The 14,497-nt window shown below is 45.3% G+C and overlaps 1 protein-coding gene across 1 annotated transcript in view; it reads left to right on the plus strand.

Annotated features, from left to right (window-relative positions):
- Window positions 1-14,497, plus strand: part of LOC126412279 (myrosinase 1-like) — a 205,987-nt gene that overhangs the window by 140,611 nt on the left and 50,879 nt on the right. The window contains exon 6 of the mRNA XM_050081789.1: window positions 10,087-10,276. Coding sequence (XP_049937746.1) covers window positions 10,087-10,276 — 190 coding nt within the window. The remainder of the gene's footprint in view (window positions 1-10,086; window positions 10,277-14,497) is intronic.

A 14,497-nucleotide genomic window follows, 5' to 3' on the forward strand; every position in this document is an offset into this window, starting at 1 on the left:
CCCTAAGACGCCGATCAATTGCTTCGAACGTCTTCCTGTCGGGACACCTTCGTTCTGGAAATCTGTCTCGATACAAACGTACCGCGCCACGGCTATTGCCCCGTGCTAATCCATACATCAAATGGGCATCTGCCAACTCCGCATTTGTAAACATTGCACTGACTGCAAAACCACGTTCGTGATGAACACTAACCTGTTGATGCTACGTACTGTAGAGCAATGAGTCGCATGTCAACACAAGCACCGAAGTCAACATTATCTTCCTTCAATTGGGCCAACTGGCGGTGAATCGAGGAAGTACAGTACATGCTGACGAAACTAAAATGAGCTCTAACATGGAAATTAAGCGTTTCCGGACACATGTCCACATAACACCTTTTCTTTATTTGTGTGTGAAGAATGTTTCCTGAAAGTTTGGCCGTACATTTTTGTAACACCCTGTATAGGCCTACTAACAAGGGGAGGCCACGACGCTGGAATCACGGATTTACTTGAAACTTTGTACACCTCTAATAGGACATTAAAACAACATAGTGTACAAGTAGTAAAGTTCACTAATCTGACAATTCCGAGAAACTCTCCAGAGAAGATTTACACGTCTGTTAAGTGGCTTGTGTAACTTTCCGTAGGTGCCGAACGTTAGACTTCTTGGTGGTCAAGTGATTAGCGTTTGAGCTTCGTAAGACGAACTTGTATGACGTGGCGGCTCACCTCCCGTTCAAACTATTTTTTTCATCACTGGTCATGTTATTTAATTTATGGCATTTGTGAGGTAATATAATAAAAACACGTGTATTTGCATGAAGTTTCAGTTTATGTTTTCCATGTCCTCGGCGAAGATCAGTTTGGATTCCGCAGAAATGTTGGAACACGTGAGGCAATACTGACCCTACGACTTATCTTAGAAAATAGATTAAGGAAAGGCAAACCTACGTTTCTAGCATTTGTTGACTTAGAGAAAGCTTTCGGCAATGTTAACTGGAATACTCTCTTTCAAATTCTGAAGATGACAGGGGTAAAATACAGGGAGAGAAAGGCTATTTACAATTTGTACAGAAACCAGATGGCAGTTATAAGAGTCGAGGGGCATGACAGGGAAGTAGCGGTTGGGAAGGGAGTGAGACAGGGTTGTATCCTGTCCCCGATGTTATTAAATCTGTATATTGAGCAAGCAGTAAAGGAAACAAAAGAAAAATTCGGAGTAGGTATTAAAATCCATGGAGAAGAAATAAAAACTTTGAGGTTCGCCGATTACATTGTAATTCTGTCAGAGACAGCAAAGGACTTGAACGGAATGGACAGTGTCTTGAAAGGAGGATATAAGATGAACAGCAACAAAAGCAAAACGAGGATAATGGAATGTCTTCGAATTAAGTCCGATGATGCTGAGGGAATTAGATTAGGAAATGAGACACTTAAAGTAGTAAAGGAGTTTGGCTATTTGGGGAGCAAAATAACTGATGATGGTCGAAGTAGAGATGATATAAAATGTAGACTGGCAATGGCAAGGAAAGCGATTCTGAAGAAGAGAAATTTGTTAACATCGAGTATAGATTTAAGTGTCAGGAAGTCGTTTCTGAAAGTATTTGTATGGAGTGTAGCCATGTATCGAAGTGAAACATGGATGATAAATAGTTTAGACATGAAGAGAATAGAAGCTTTAGAAATGTGGTGCTACAGAAGACTACAGAAGGTTAGATGGGTAGCTCACATAACTAATGAGGAGGTATTGAATAGAATTGGGGAGAAGAGGAGTTTGTGGCACAACTTGACAAGAAGAAGGGACCGGTCGGTAGGACATGTTCTGAGGCATCAAGGGATCACAAATTTAGCATTGGAGGGCACCGTGGAGGGTAAAAATCGTAGAGGGAGACCAAGAGATGAATACACTAAGCAGATTCAGAAGGATGTAGGTTGCAGTAAGTACTGGGAGATGAAGAAGCGTGCACAGGATCGAGTAGCATGGAGAGCTGCATCAAACCAGTCTCAGGACTGAAGACAACAACAAACAACAACAGCAACATGTCTGTATGACAAACATCATCCTGCAACGTGTGATGTGAAGAGCATATCCGACAAGTAATTGTACATTACTCTTGTAGTCTGACACATTGTGACTTACTATATTACTGATTATGAATAACGCCATTTGCATCATTATTCGTCGAGGTTGGACTTCGGCTTTCCAAGCCTGTCCCTCGTCCTTGAAAATTTAATTACAAATACTAAATAGTCAAATAACATGTGGAATTCACTACAACTTCATGAAACTGCACGCGAATGTTTATTCATTATATTATCTTTCAAATACCACATAAATTAAATAATGTGACAAATGATGAAAAAATACAGATTAAAAAATGAGTGTTGGCGGTATTCGAACTATCGTCTCGTCCCCTGTCTATCCTGTGCGGCGCCTACGCTAACAACTTGGCGGCAATGACTTCTTACCGTCGGCCCCTTCGCACGGATACATAAGCCGCATATTAGACGTGTAAAACTTCTCTGGTGATTTTCTCGGAATTGCCAGAGTAGTGCACTTTACTACTTTCACATTGTGGTGTTCTAATGGCCAACTGAAGTTGTCAAAGTTTGAAGTAAATCTGTGATCCCTACGTCGTGGCCTTCCAATGTAAGAATACAGCGTTCACTTCTTTAGATTCTCACTTATACCGACTGCTACAGCAGTTGTAATTTAAGTGACACATGATTTCTTGTCAACTGGCAAACTATTACTTGCAACGTCCGTTTAAAAACTTCCGAGACAGATTTTATTCCATGCTTGTAAGCTACATCAACACAGTTATTGTGGCGCCAAGTTGAACTAACAATTGTAAACAAATGATGTGCATTCGGCCAGTCAGTTGTGATCAGGCAGTGTTAAGTGGAGGTGCGCCAGAGTGTTGTATCACAAATCACAATCGAGCAACATCTCTAAATCAAGTATTCAAGACATTCTCCAGAATATTTGAAGCATAAAAAAGTGTGTGCAAAGTTTGCCCTGCACACCTTAACTTCCGAACAGAAATAAAGTCAGGTAGACGCGTGCGTTTTCTTGATTGAAATGGAAAATGCGGACCATTCTTTTGTGGGAAAATCATCGCGGATGAAGAGGCTTGGTGTTGTCAGTACGAACCTACCAGAAAAGAACAAAGTGCAGAAATTCACATGAAGGACCAATGCTTTGACGACAGAACCGACATTTAGGCCAATGTAACGCGTGAGTTGAGCAACACGCCAAAGAATAATTTTTCTGACAGTTTCATGTAGTTGTGTGAACTTCTGTTCGTTGAACTCAAGTGGGGTGGGGAGAGGAGGGGAGGGGAGGGGAGGGGGAAAGACATGTAGAACACCTGAGGCGTTAAAACTACCGTCTTAATTTTTTTAATCCAGTCTCAAAACTTTTTGAATTAACGAAGTATACTGGAAATTCGAGTACTTATACAGAAGTGTAACAGATCTGTTTGTCAACACACAGTAATATTCCGGAATATTTGTAAACATACTGGACAAACAAATTAGTTACCCCGAGGAGACATCACCGTAATCCCGTATAACACAGCTTCCAGTCTTGACAATGAACTCAGTTTTGGGAAGTACGGAGTAAAAGTGTCTGCAGGTATGCCATATCCTGCTGAAACCACTCATTTATGATTTTATCCTGTAGCCACCATATTGCGAAGATGTGCGTTGCTACGTGTGTCCCTGTGTTGCAAATAGTACCAGACGTTTCCTATGGGATTAATGCCGGAAGATTTAGAGGGTCGTCGAGGTACGAGAAGCCACCTAAGAGTTCATTAAACCAGGACACGGCTGTTGCTATCTTGGAAGTATCCAAACCATACCCTCAAAGATGTAGATGAAAGGGCTTCATTTGGTCACTGAGAATGTTCACGGTCATCGAAAGAGTGTACCTAAGTAATGGTTGACACTGCTTCAACAGGTTTTATAGATTGACGCTGAATGCTGTTTTATACACTCCTGGAAATGGAAAAAAGAACACATTGACACCGGTGTGTCAGACCCACCATACTTGCTCCGGACACTGCGAGAGGGCTGTACAAGCAATGATCACACGCACGGCACAGCGGACACACCAGGAACCGCGGTGTTTGCCGTCGAATGGCGCTAGCTGCGCAGCATTTGTGCACCGCCGCCGTCAGTGTCAGCCAGTTTGCCGTGGCATACGGAGCTCCATCGCAGTCTTTAACACTGGTAGCATGCCGCGACAGCGTGGACGTGAACCGTATGTGCAGTTGACGGACTTTGAGCGAGGGCGTATAGTGGGCATGCGGGATGCCGGGTGGACGTACCGCCGAATTGCTCAACACGTGGGGCGTGAGGTCTCCACAGTACATCGATGTTGTCGCCAGTGGTCGGCGGAAGGTGCACGTGCCCGTCGACCTGGGACCGGACCGCAGCGACGCACGGATGCACGCCAAGACCGTAGGATCCTACGCAGTGCCGTAGGGGACCGCACCGCCACTTCCCAGCAAATTAGGGACACTGTTGCTCCTGGGGTATCGGCGAGGACCATTCGCAACCGTCTCCATGAAGCTGGGCTACGGTACCGCACACCGTTAGGCCGTCTTCCGCTCACGCCCCAACATCGTGCAGCCCGCCTCCAGTGGTGTCGCGACAGGCGTGAATGGAGGGACGAATGGAGACGTGTCGTCTTCAGCGATGAGAGTCGCTTCTGCCTTGGTGCCAATGATGGTCGTATGCGTGTTTGGCGCCGTGCAGGTGAGCGCCACAATCAGGACTGCATACGACCGAGGCACACAGGGCCAACACCCGGCATCATGGTGTGGGGAGCGATCTCCTACACTGGCCGTACACCACTGGTGATCGTCGAGGGGACACTGAATAGTGCACGGTACATCCAAACCGTCATCGAACCCATCGTTCTACCATTCCTAGACCGGCAAGGGAACTTGCTGTTCCAACAGGACAATGCACGTCCGCATGTATCCCGTGCCACCCAACGTGCTCTAGAAGGTGTAAGTCAACTACCCTGGCCAGCAAGATCTCCGGATCTGTCCCCCATTGAGCATGTTTGGGACTGGATGAAGCGTCGTCTCACGCGGTCTGCACGTCCAGCACGAACGCTGGTCCAACTGAGGCGCCAGGTGGAAATGGCATGGCAAGCCGTTCCACAGGACTACATCCAGCATCTTTACGATCGTCTTCATGGGAGAATAGCAGCCCGCATTGCTGCGAAAGGTGGATATACACTGTACTAGTGCCGACATTTTGCATGCTCTGTTGCCTGTGTCTATGTGCCTGTGGTTCTGTCAGTGTGATCATGTGATGTATCTGACCCCAGGAATGTGTGAATAAAGTTTCCCCTTCCTGGGACAATGAATTCACGGTGTTCTTATTTCAATTTCCAGGAGTGTAGATTATAACTTAATATATGATATGATAGCAGCCGAAACGACTTTATAAATAACTATATTGAGCGACTTAGAAGGTATTATTCACAAAAGATCTATAATAATGGCAGAATCATTCAGGAAATTACTTTCTTTCATTAATATTACCAATAAACACCCCCAAAACATCAGATGAGCACCTATGGTGTGAATTACACCCTGCACACATCGTGGGTTAAACACGTCATTGGAGTGTCGATGGACTCGACATCTAGCATACCTCAAAAGGAGGCGAAATCGCATTTCGTTGGACCACACTACACGCCTCTCATCAGCTGTGTTGCGCCATGTGCCTCTGTGAGCATCGGGCTTTCGTAAGTTACCCGGCTACAAATGTCCATTGCGAGCAGCTCACTCGGAATGTTCACTTGGAAACTGCTTGAGACAACGCTGCTCTCACTGGCATCTGCGATTTCTGTCGGGTTTGAAGCCAGCTGTCACTGGCAAAGGTTGATGCTCATCTACAACTCCTTTCAGTTAGGCTCTTTTAACGACCACTGCTGTTACGATGTGTTACATGGCTGCGATGGGTACATCATTCCTTGTAGATACGTAGCACAGTCCAGAGTTGATAAACCAACAAATCGTGCAACTTAGTTCTGTACAGTGCGAAGTTGTTGCAAATGCTAATTATTCAACCGAAATTATGCCTAAATTAGTTTATGTCTGTCGTGGCTATTACTTCATTCTCTACATAGTTGAGTTCTGGAAGACCCTCTTAATCTTACTGTGTACCAGTAGCCTGTCATCTGCAGCTAAATAATGTTACTATTAGTCTTGTTGGCGAGTTAACAAAACACTAAGCAGACGTCAATTTCTGTAATTTAACCTGAAAACACGTCTGATGATAGATCTTTAGTGCTAAACAACGATCATGATATTTTTCATGTCTGTCTGTTACTTCAGCACCTGCAGTGCTTATACTTTCAACAAAGATAAAAATAAGCTTTGAGCTGCACCAACGTATTATTAGATTTATTTTACCAGTTTCAACTTCATCCCTAGTGAAATTTGCGATGCTGTAGGCTGCAAAACAGGACATTTTGTACTTAATTTGGTGTGTATACCATTGGAGATCTAGACTCGTGATTAACTAATGAATAAGTTTTAAACTGCTATTCATTTGAATAAATTTGGAGTAGCACGATTTACGATGGTTTAGTAACAATGTAATATTTTCTCCGCATTACTGTTCTAGGGTTCAACTGTCTTATTCAGAGGTTTGAAATAGGCTCAAATCATAGGTAAGCCGGCATCAAATAAGGATCAGACGTTGGTACCGTAAACAGAATCAGCAAAAATACATATATAAAAAGAGTATATACAAAGACTGTCAATATGCATAATGATGACTTGAAGAGCATTTATCATCTTTATACAGAAAGTAGCGGCAACGGCCTTGCCGCAGTGGATACACCGGTTTCCGTGAGATCACCGAAGTTAAGCGCTGTCGGGCGTGGTCGGTGCTTGGATGGGTGACCATCCAGGCCGCCATGCACTGTTGCCATTTTTCGGGGTGCACTCAGCCTCGTGATGCCAATTGAGGAGCTACTCGACCGAATAGTTGCGGCTTCGGTCAAGAATACCATAATAACGACCGGGAGATCGGTGTGCTGACCCCATGCTCCTCCTATCCGCATACTCCGCTGAGGATGACACGGCGGTCGGGTGGTCCCGGTAGGCCACTCGTGGCCTGACGACGGAGTGCTTTTTTTATACAGAAAGTAGGAGCGCTAGTGTTCATAAAACCTTTATAAAATTACGACAGTGGGAGCGCTAGTATCCACTGAACCTTACAAAACCACATAAGATATTTAACATAAGCATAACAAAGGCAATTAAACCTTAGATGAAATGTTAAATAAACAAAAAGTATAAAAATGTTACTACATGTAAAGAGAACTAAGCAAGGCAGGTAAAAAGTTCTGTTTTATCGTCAGCTGATGGCAGCGCCGAGGGCCTGTGGGGAGGCGGCGATCTGTCAGCTTCTCAGTATCTTGTAGACAAGGCCGGCTGGCGAATGCGGTTCTTCAGCAAACAGAAGTTAGTGGGTTGCCAGGGAGTGGAGGCTTCCGACACGGAAGCGTGCAAAAGGTCCCGTCCCGTGTTTACAAATCCACTTTGTCTGTAGAACCCGTTGCTCTAGCCCATATACAAGGTGACTTATTGAACTATATGAAAAAGAAAAGTACGCTCTGCACACACTTCATTCAACAGGCAAACGTCACTACAGATATTCGGATTTAGGTTATGACATGTTCGATATGCCTGCTATGGTCGACTATGATGTGGCGCAGGCGAGTAGCATGACCCGCTGAAGTGTCGGAACATCGATGCTGTCGATGGCCTCAGCAATGGTTCTGAGGTTATTGCTGTGCATCTTGTCTTTAGTATAGCCCCACAAAAAGGAGTCGCATGTGTTCAGATCCGGAGGATATGGCGGCCAATCGAGGCCCATGCCAGTGGCCTTTGAGTACGCCAGAGCCAGAATGCGGTCCCCAAAGTGCTCTTCCAGGACATCAAATACTCTTCTGATTCGATGGAGTCCAGCTCCGTCTTGCATGAACCATATATTGTCGAAATCAGCGTCTCTTTGGATAATGGGGATGAAATCATCTTCCAAAATCTTTACGTACCGTTCGGTGGTCATCGTGCCATCAAGAATATGGCACCGATTTTTCAGTGAACGGACACTGCCCCGCACACAGTCTCACGTTGAGGCTGAAGAGACTTCTCGATCGCGAAATGCGGATTCTCAGTCCTCAAAATATGACAATTCTGCTTGTTGACGAACCCATCCAAATGAAAGTGGGCTTCATTTCGCATACGCATACTAATTCCCCTAATGCCCCGCGGACAACGGTGCAATTGGTTGAACCTTCTAACGCAAACCGTTCAGAAGCTACGACGATGTTATTTCATATATTTCAATAACAGACACTGTTTAAATGTTGACTACAGCCTACTACTTGCAGCTCTCTTACTCGGGTTTACTGCGGACTCCCATGCGGCAGCCGGCCTCATCTACAAGGTACCGAAAGGTTCAACGAATCGTCGCTTCACCATTGGCCTATGGCGCCACTATCAGCTGACAATAAAACAGAACTCTTTACCCGCTTTTATGTAGCGCCCTTTTCATGTAATGATAATTTTGTACCTGTTTGTTTAAAAAATGATACTAGGTTTAAGTGACTGTTTATGTGCTTATCTTAAACATTTGATTTGCTTTAGTAAGGCGGTTCTAGGCGCTACAGTGTGGAACTGCGCGACCGCTACTGTCGCAGGTTCGAATCCTGCCTCGGGCATAGATGTGTGTGATGTCCTTAGGTTGGTTAGGTTTAAGTAGTTCTAAGTTCTAGGCGACTGATGACCTCAGAAGTTAAGTCCCATAGTGCTCAGAGCCATTTGAACCATTTTTTACTTTTGTAAGGTTCAATGGACACTAGCACTTCCACTGTGCATACTTTTATTATGGTTCTATAAACACTAGCGTTCCTACTTTATGTATGAGCATGATAAAGTCTCTTCAAGTAATTCATATGTCGCTTGATGTTCTACGCATATATACTGTATGATTTGGGATTTGATAGTCTATTGCTTGCTACTCATCACTTGTATTCTCTTGTGACTCTATTTATTAATTCTGTAACAAAGGTACGTAGTGGTTCACAGCTGTTATACTTCACTATTGTTCAATTTTAGTCCCCTGGTTAGCCGAGCGGTCTAACGCACGGCTTTCCGGAATGGGAAGGAGTGCCTGGACCCCGGCACGAATGAGCTCGGCGGACTTGGGTGGAGGTCCGGTGAACTGGCCAGTCTGTGGATGGTTTTTAGGCGGTTTTCCATCTGTCTCGGCGAATGCGGGCTGGTTCCCCTTATTTCGCCTCAGCTACACTAGGTTGGCGATTGCTGCGCAAACAAGTTCCCCATGAACACGTACACCACCATTACTCTACCACGCAAACATGGGGTTACACTCGTCTGGTGTGAGACGTTCCCTGGGAGGTTCACCGGGAGTCGAACCGCACAATAACCCTGGGTTTGGTGTGGGGCGGTGGAGGGGTGAAGTGGACTGCGGTAGTCGTTGTGCGGTTGTGGACCACTGCGGCTGCGCTGGGGACGGAACCTCTCTGTCGTTTCTAGGTCCCCAGTTAATATACGATATAATACATACAATTGTTCAATTTTCGTTCTGTCTTTTTTACATATGTATTTCTTCCTGATTGTTTTTAGGACAATGTGGCCTAATGCCTATTTGAAGTTGGCGTACCTATGACTTGAGGCTATTTCAAACTCCTGGAGACTACAGTTTAAACCGTTGACACCGGTAAAGTGAATAATAAAATTTTTGTGCAGGAAATGACAATTTTTTTTATCTTTGTTGAAAGTAAGTGATGGTTAAATTCACGGTATTTCTACTGGCACATCCAAAAACGGTAGCTCCTTTCCAACATTTTGTCACATCTCTAAGTTGAATCGATAAGCAGATTAGATACAACGGACTGGTGCATACAGAACACTTCACTGCTTTGATTGTCGTCAGTGGCGGGGGATCATGTGACTGCTTGGCACCAGTACACCACAGTACAGATCTCCAAAGCGACCACCTTCTCTTTTAGCGGGGTGCCATGTTTCGTCGGCATGCTTGCAGGTGAAACTGTGGACGACCTTCAACGACCCGTGCACTTTCGCGGGCGGCTACCAGGGCGCTGACGGAAAGGCGCTGGCGCCGCGCGTCGACCTGCCGGGCGTCGCAGACTACCTGCTGGCGCGCACCGTGCTCATCGCGCATGCGCGAGCCTTCCGCCTCTACAGCCACCGCTTCCGCCACGTCCAGAAAGGTAACCGCAACTGCGTCTCGCTGCACTCCTCTGGCGCTCGACCAGCCCCACTTATCGTCTGCACCCTCAGTTCAGAGTCCCATCACGAAGCGTGTTTCTCGTCAAATATCACGTTTTTAAGGGTTATGATTAAGATGTGTGAGCTGTTGCGTTAATCTGGTGAGTTTACTTCAGTGTAAACACGTAGGCACAATTACCTTCAAAGGTGCCGCTGATGCTGCAAAATTCAACGCAAATTACGCTACTGGCCATTAAAATTGCCACACCAAGAAGAAATGCAGATGATAAACGGGTATTCATTGGAAAAATATATTATACTAGAACTGAATGTGATTACATTTTCACGCAATTTGGGTGCATAGATCCTTACAAATCAGTACCAAGAGCAACCACCTCTGGCCGTAATAACGGCCTTGATACGTCTGGGCATTGAGTCAAACAGAGCTTGGATGGCGTGTACAGGTACAGCTGCCCATACAGCTTCAACACGATACCACAGTTCATCAAGAGTAGTGACAGGCGTATTGTGACGAGCCAGTTGTTCGGCCACCGTTGACCAGACGTCTTCAGTTGGTGAGAGATCTGTAGAATGTCCTGGCCAGGGCAGCAGTCGAACATTTTCTGTATCCAGAAACGCCCGTACAGGACCTGCAACATGAGGTCGTGCATTATCCTGCTGAAATGTAGGGTTTCGCAGGGATCGAATTAAGGGTCGAGCCACGGGTCGTAATACATCTGAAATGTAACGTCCACTGTTCAAAGTGCCGTCAGTGCGAACAAGAGGTGACCGAGACGTGTAACCAATGGCACCCCATACCATCACGCCGGGTGATACGCCAGTATGGCGATGACGAATACACGCTTCCAATGTGCGCTCACCGCGATGTCGCCAAACACGGATGCGACCATCATGATGCTGTAAACAGAATCTGGATTCATCCGAAAAAATGACGTTTTGCCATTCGTGCACCCAGGTTCGTCGTTGAGTACACCATCGCAGACGCTCCTGTCTGTGATGCAGCGTGAAGGGTAACCGCAACCATGGCGTCCAAGCTGATAGTCCATGCTGCTGCAAACGTCGTCGAACTGTTCGTGCAGATGGTTGTTGTCTTGCAAACGTCCCCATCTGTTGACTCAGGGATCGAGACGTGGCTGCACGATCCGTTACAGCCATGCGGATAAGATGCCTGCCATCTCGACTGCTAGTGATACGAGGGTGTTGGGATCCAGCACGGCGTCCCGTATTACCCTCCTGAACCCACCGATTCTGTATTCTGCTAACTGTCATTGGATCTCGACCAACACGAGCAGCAATGTCGCGATACGATAAACCGCAATCGCGATTGGCTACAATACGCATTTCTCAAACTTACACGAGGCATCACAACAACGTTTCACCAGACAACGCCGGTCAATTGCTGTTTCTGTATGAGAAATCGGTCAGCACGTTGTAGGTGTCGCCACCGGCGCCAACCTTGTGTGAATGGTCTGAAAAGCTAGTCATTTGCGTATCACAGCGTCTTCTTCCTGTCTGTAGCACGCCATCTTCGTGGTGTAGGAATTTTAATGGCCAGTAGTGTAGAAAGAAACCTTAAGTGAGCAAGCTTCTTGAAAAATAAATTAGTGAAGCGAAGTTTATACAAAGTATTTCACAGTTTATTTTACAGACTTCTGGAGGTTACAGAGGGCACTAAGTAGATCAAGTTTTACGTAGGAACCCATGTTCAGAAAGGCCATTCAACGACGCTACAGAACGTTAAAGTTACGTGCGTCAGCCCCTGTAAATGTATCCATATGTATGGGGATTCTGTGATGATGTTACAAACTTATAGGATGATGGAGGAGGATAAATGTATCAATTTGAGGTAAGGGTCCCTGCACCAGAAACCGAGAAGTCGAGAGTTATAAGCGAAAACTTTTCTGATACCTCTGTCAGTGGAATACCTGTACTGGTACTGTCGCTGCTAAGACTGTAGGGTAAGCAACTTTCATAGGTGGTAGTATGGACTAAAACAAGGAAACGATGTCCGGTAAACAGGGGGTCTAGAACGCATATCTGAAAAGCCATGAGCACTTGTTCATCTTCGCTACTGTGAAGCACATCTCCATTGAACAAGAGCTCATAGCTCTTAAGGCATCTGAGTTCAAATTCCAACTGATTTTCAGTTTTCATCTTGCAATTAATGTTTAATTCTTAACTAGAATTGAAAAAAGATACAGTTTTAAAATTACTATATTCTTATCAAATGTAACCGTTTCGTAAGTGGAGGAAAGTGCTTGTTCATAATCATGAAAATTAGGACAGTCTGCATTGTTGCCAAATTTGTGCAAGATTGCAGCTCTCCCCCACGTGTTATCCATGGGAGCAGATGTGGCAATGTCACACTGATGACATCAACACCCCCACTTCTCCTCCCCCCCACTTCCCTTCCCCCCACTTCCCCTTGCCCCTCACATACTTCTCCCCTACCCTACTTGTGAATCGGTGGAAAAAAGACTGAGCCTGTGCTGAGCTACTGGAGAGCAAGGACGTAAGATAATGTCTTGGGAATTGTATTCATTTATTTATATATGTATCATTCTGCTGGAAGAATTTCCTAAATTTTGGCAGGGAAGCCAAACTGATAAATTCCAACGAATACAACTGCATAAAATTGGCAGGAAGATGGAAAAAAACTCTCGTGAAAAAACGGATCTTGTGACACGAAATGTATCGTAACTTCGAGCAATATATTGTTTATCTATTTAAACATTAATTAAATTCCTAGGAAATATGTTCATTTGATGAGGTGTTGGTGTTCGACAGAGAGGAGTTCGTTAAGAGTGTTACCTGTAAGCATACAGCTTAGGATTGCGTCCATATCATCCTACGCAAGGGATGGGATGGAATGGGATGGCAATGGATGAGCATAGGAGGAATACTTTTCAGCAAATAATAATCATGGTACTGGATGGACTGAGTATGAATTTTGGAAATGGTAGAGACAACTGCTTGTTCTGGAGCTGTTCGTGATTTTTTGAAATGGACTGTCCATCACAGTACAGGAGACAATTTCATCCTATTTCACTCCCCCCGATTGAATGTACCAGAGGTGGTCTCCTTGGTGTAAGAGGCTCAACTGAGGGCACTTGAACGGGTTTTGTTCCCGTTTCCGATCGCGTGTGTGTATATTTTCACCTTGCTGTGTACTCTAGCCCACAAAACCACTCGATATTGGCGGGAAACGGTACTACAGTTGCTGCTCTAAGAATTACCATGTACCATCTACAGGTGTATAGCTGCTGAGAAGCGTGTACACAGATACATGGTAAGAAGGGATTGGACAGCAAACTATCATTGAAGTCTAGGAAGAGTAGCCTCCTTCCAACCTTCCAGTCAAATAGCTGCCAAGCAATTTGTACACAGACATTCATACAAGGTAAGAAGGGACAGGACAGCAAATCATCACTGAAATGTAGGACACTGCTTCAAGAGGTTTTATTGATGTTGTTTTATAATGGTTCAAATGGCTCTGAGCACTATGGGACTTAACTTCTGAGGTCATCAGTCCCCTAGAACTTAGAACTACTTAAACCTGACTAACCTAAGGACATCACACACATCCATGCCCGAGGCAGGATTCGAACCTGCGATCGTAGCAGCAGCGTGGTTCCGGACTGAAGCGCCTAGAACCGCTCGGCCACAACGGCCGGCTACCATTTTGTGTAGTGACAATGCTACGGATCTTCACACATGCAGAGTGTGCTGACATGGTATTTTATCTATGGTTTGTCCAATGGGAATTCCAGAACTGCTTTTCGAGAATACAAACAACAATTTCGGAATCGCGGAGTGCCAGATAGTAGGGTGTTTACCAGGGTGTTTCCCGGATTGTCTCTGAACGTGCCATACAACCAACCCTACTACTAGCTCAAGAAGAATTGCTGCCCAACTTGGTATTCCACAAACACGAATGATACGCACAATACACGAGCACGGTCTGTATCCCTTTCATCGGCGGAGTGTACAACACCTGCATGAAAGAGATGCTGCCGCCCGGCAAGAATTCTGTCAGTGGATCACTGCCATTGAGCAATTAATTCCACGTATTCTGTTCACCGATGAGTCACCATTTACCCGCAACGGAATCAACAACACACGCAACTCATGTTTGGGCAAATGAAAATGTGCACGCTACTGTGGAAACGAATTTTCAACGACGTTTCTCAGTCAACGTGTAG

Source organism: Schistocerca serialis, chromosome 7 (genome assembly GCF_023864345.2).
Source record: "Schistocerca serialis cubense isolate TAMUIC-IGC-003099 chromosome 7, iqSchSeri2.2, whole genome shotgun sequence".
In the NCBI taxonomy this organism is placed as follows: domain Eukaryota; kingdom Metazoa; phylum Arthropoda; class Insecta; order Orthoptera; family Acrididae; genus Schistocerca; species Schistocerca serialis.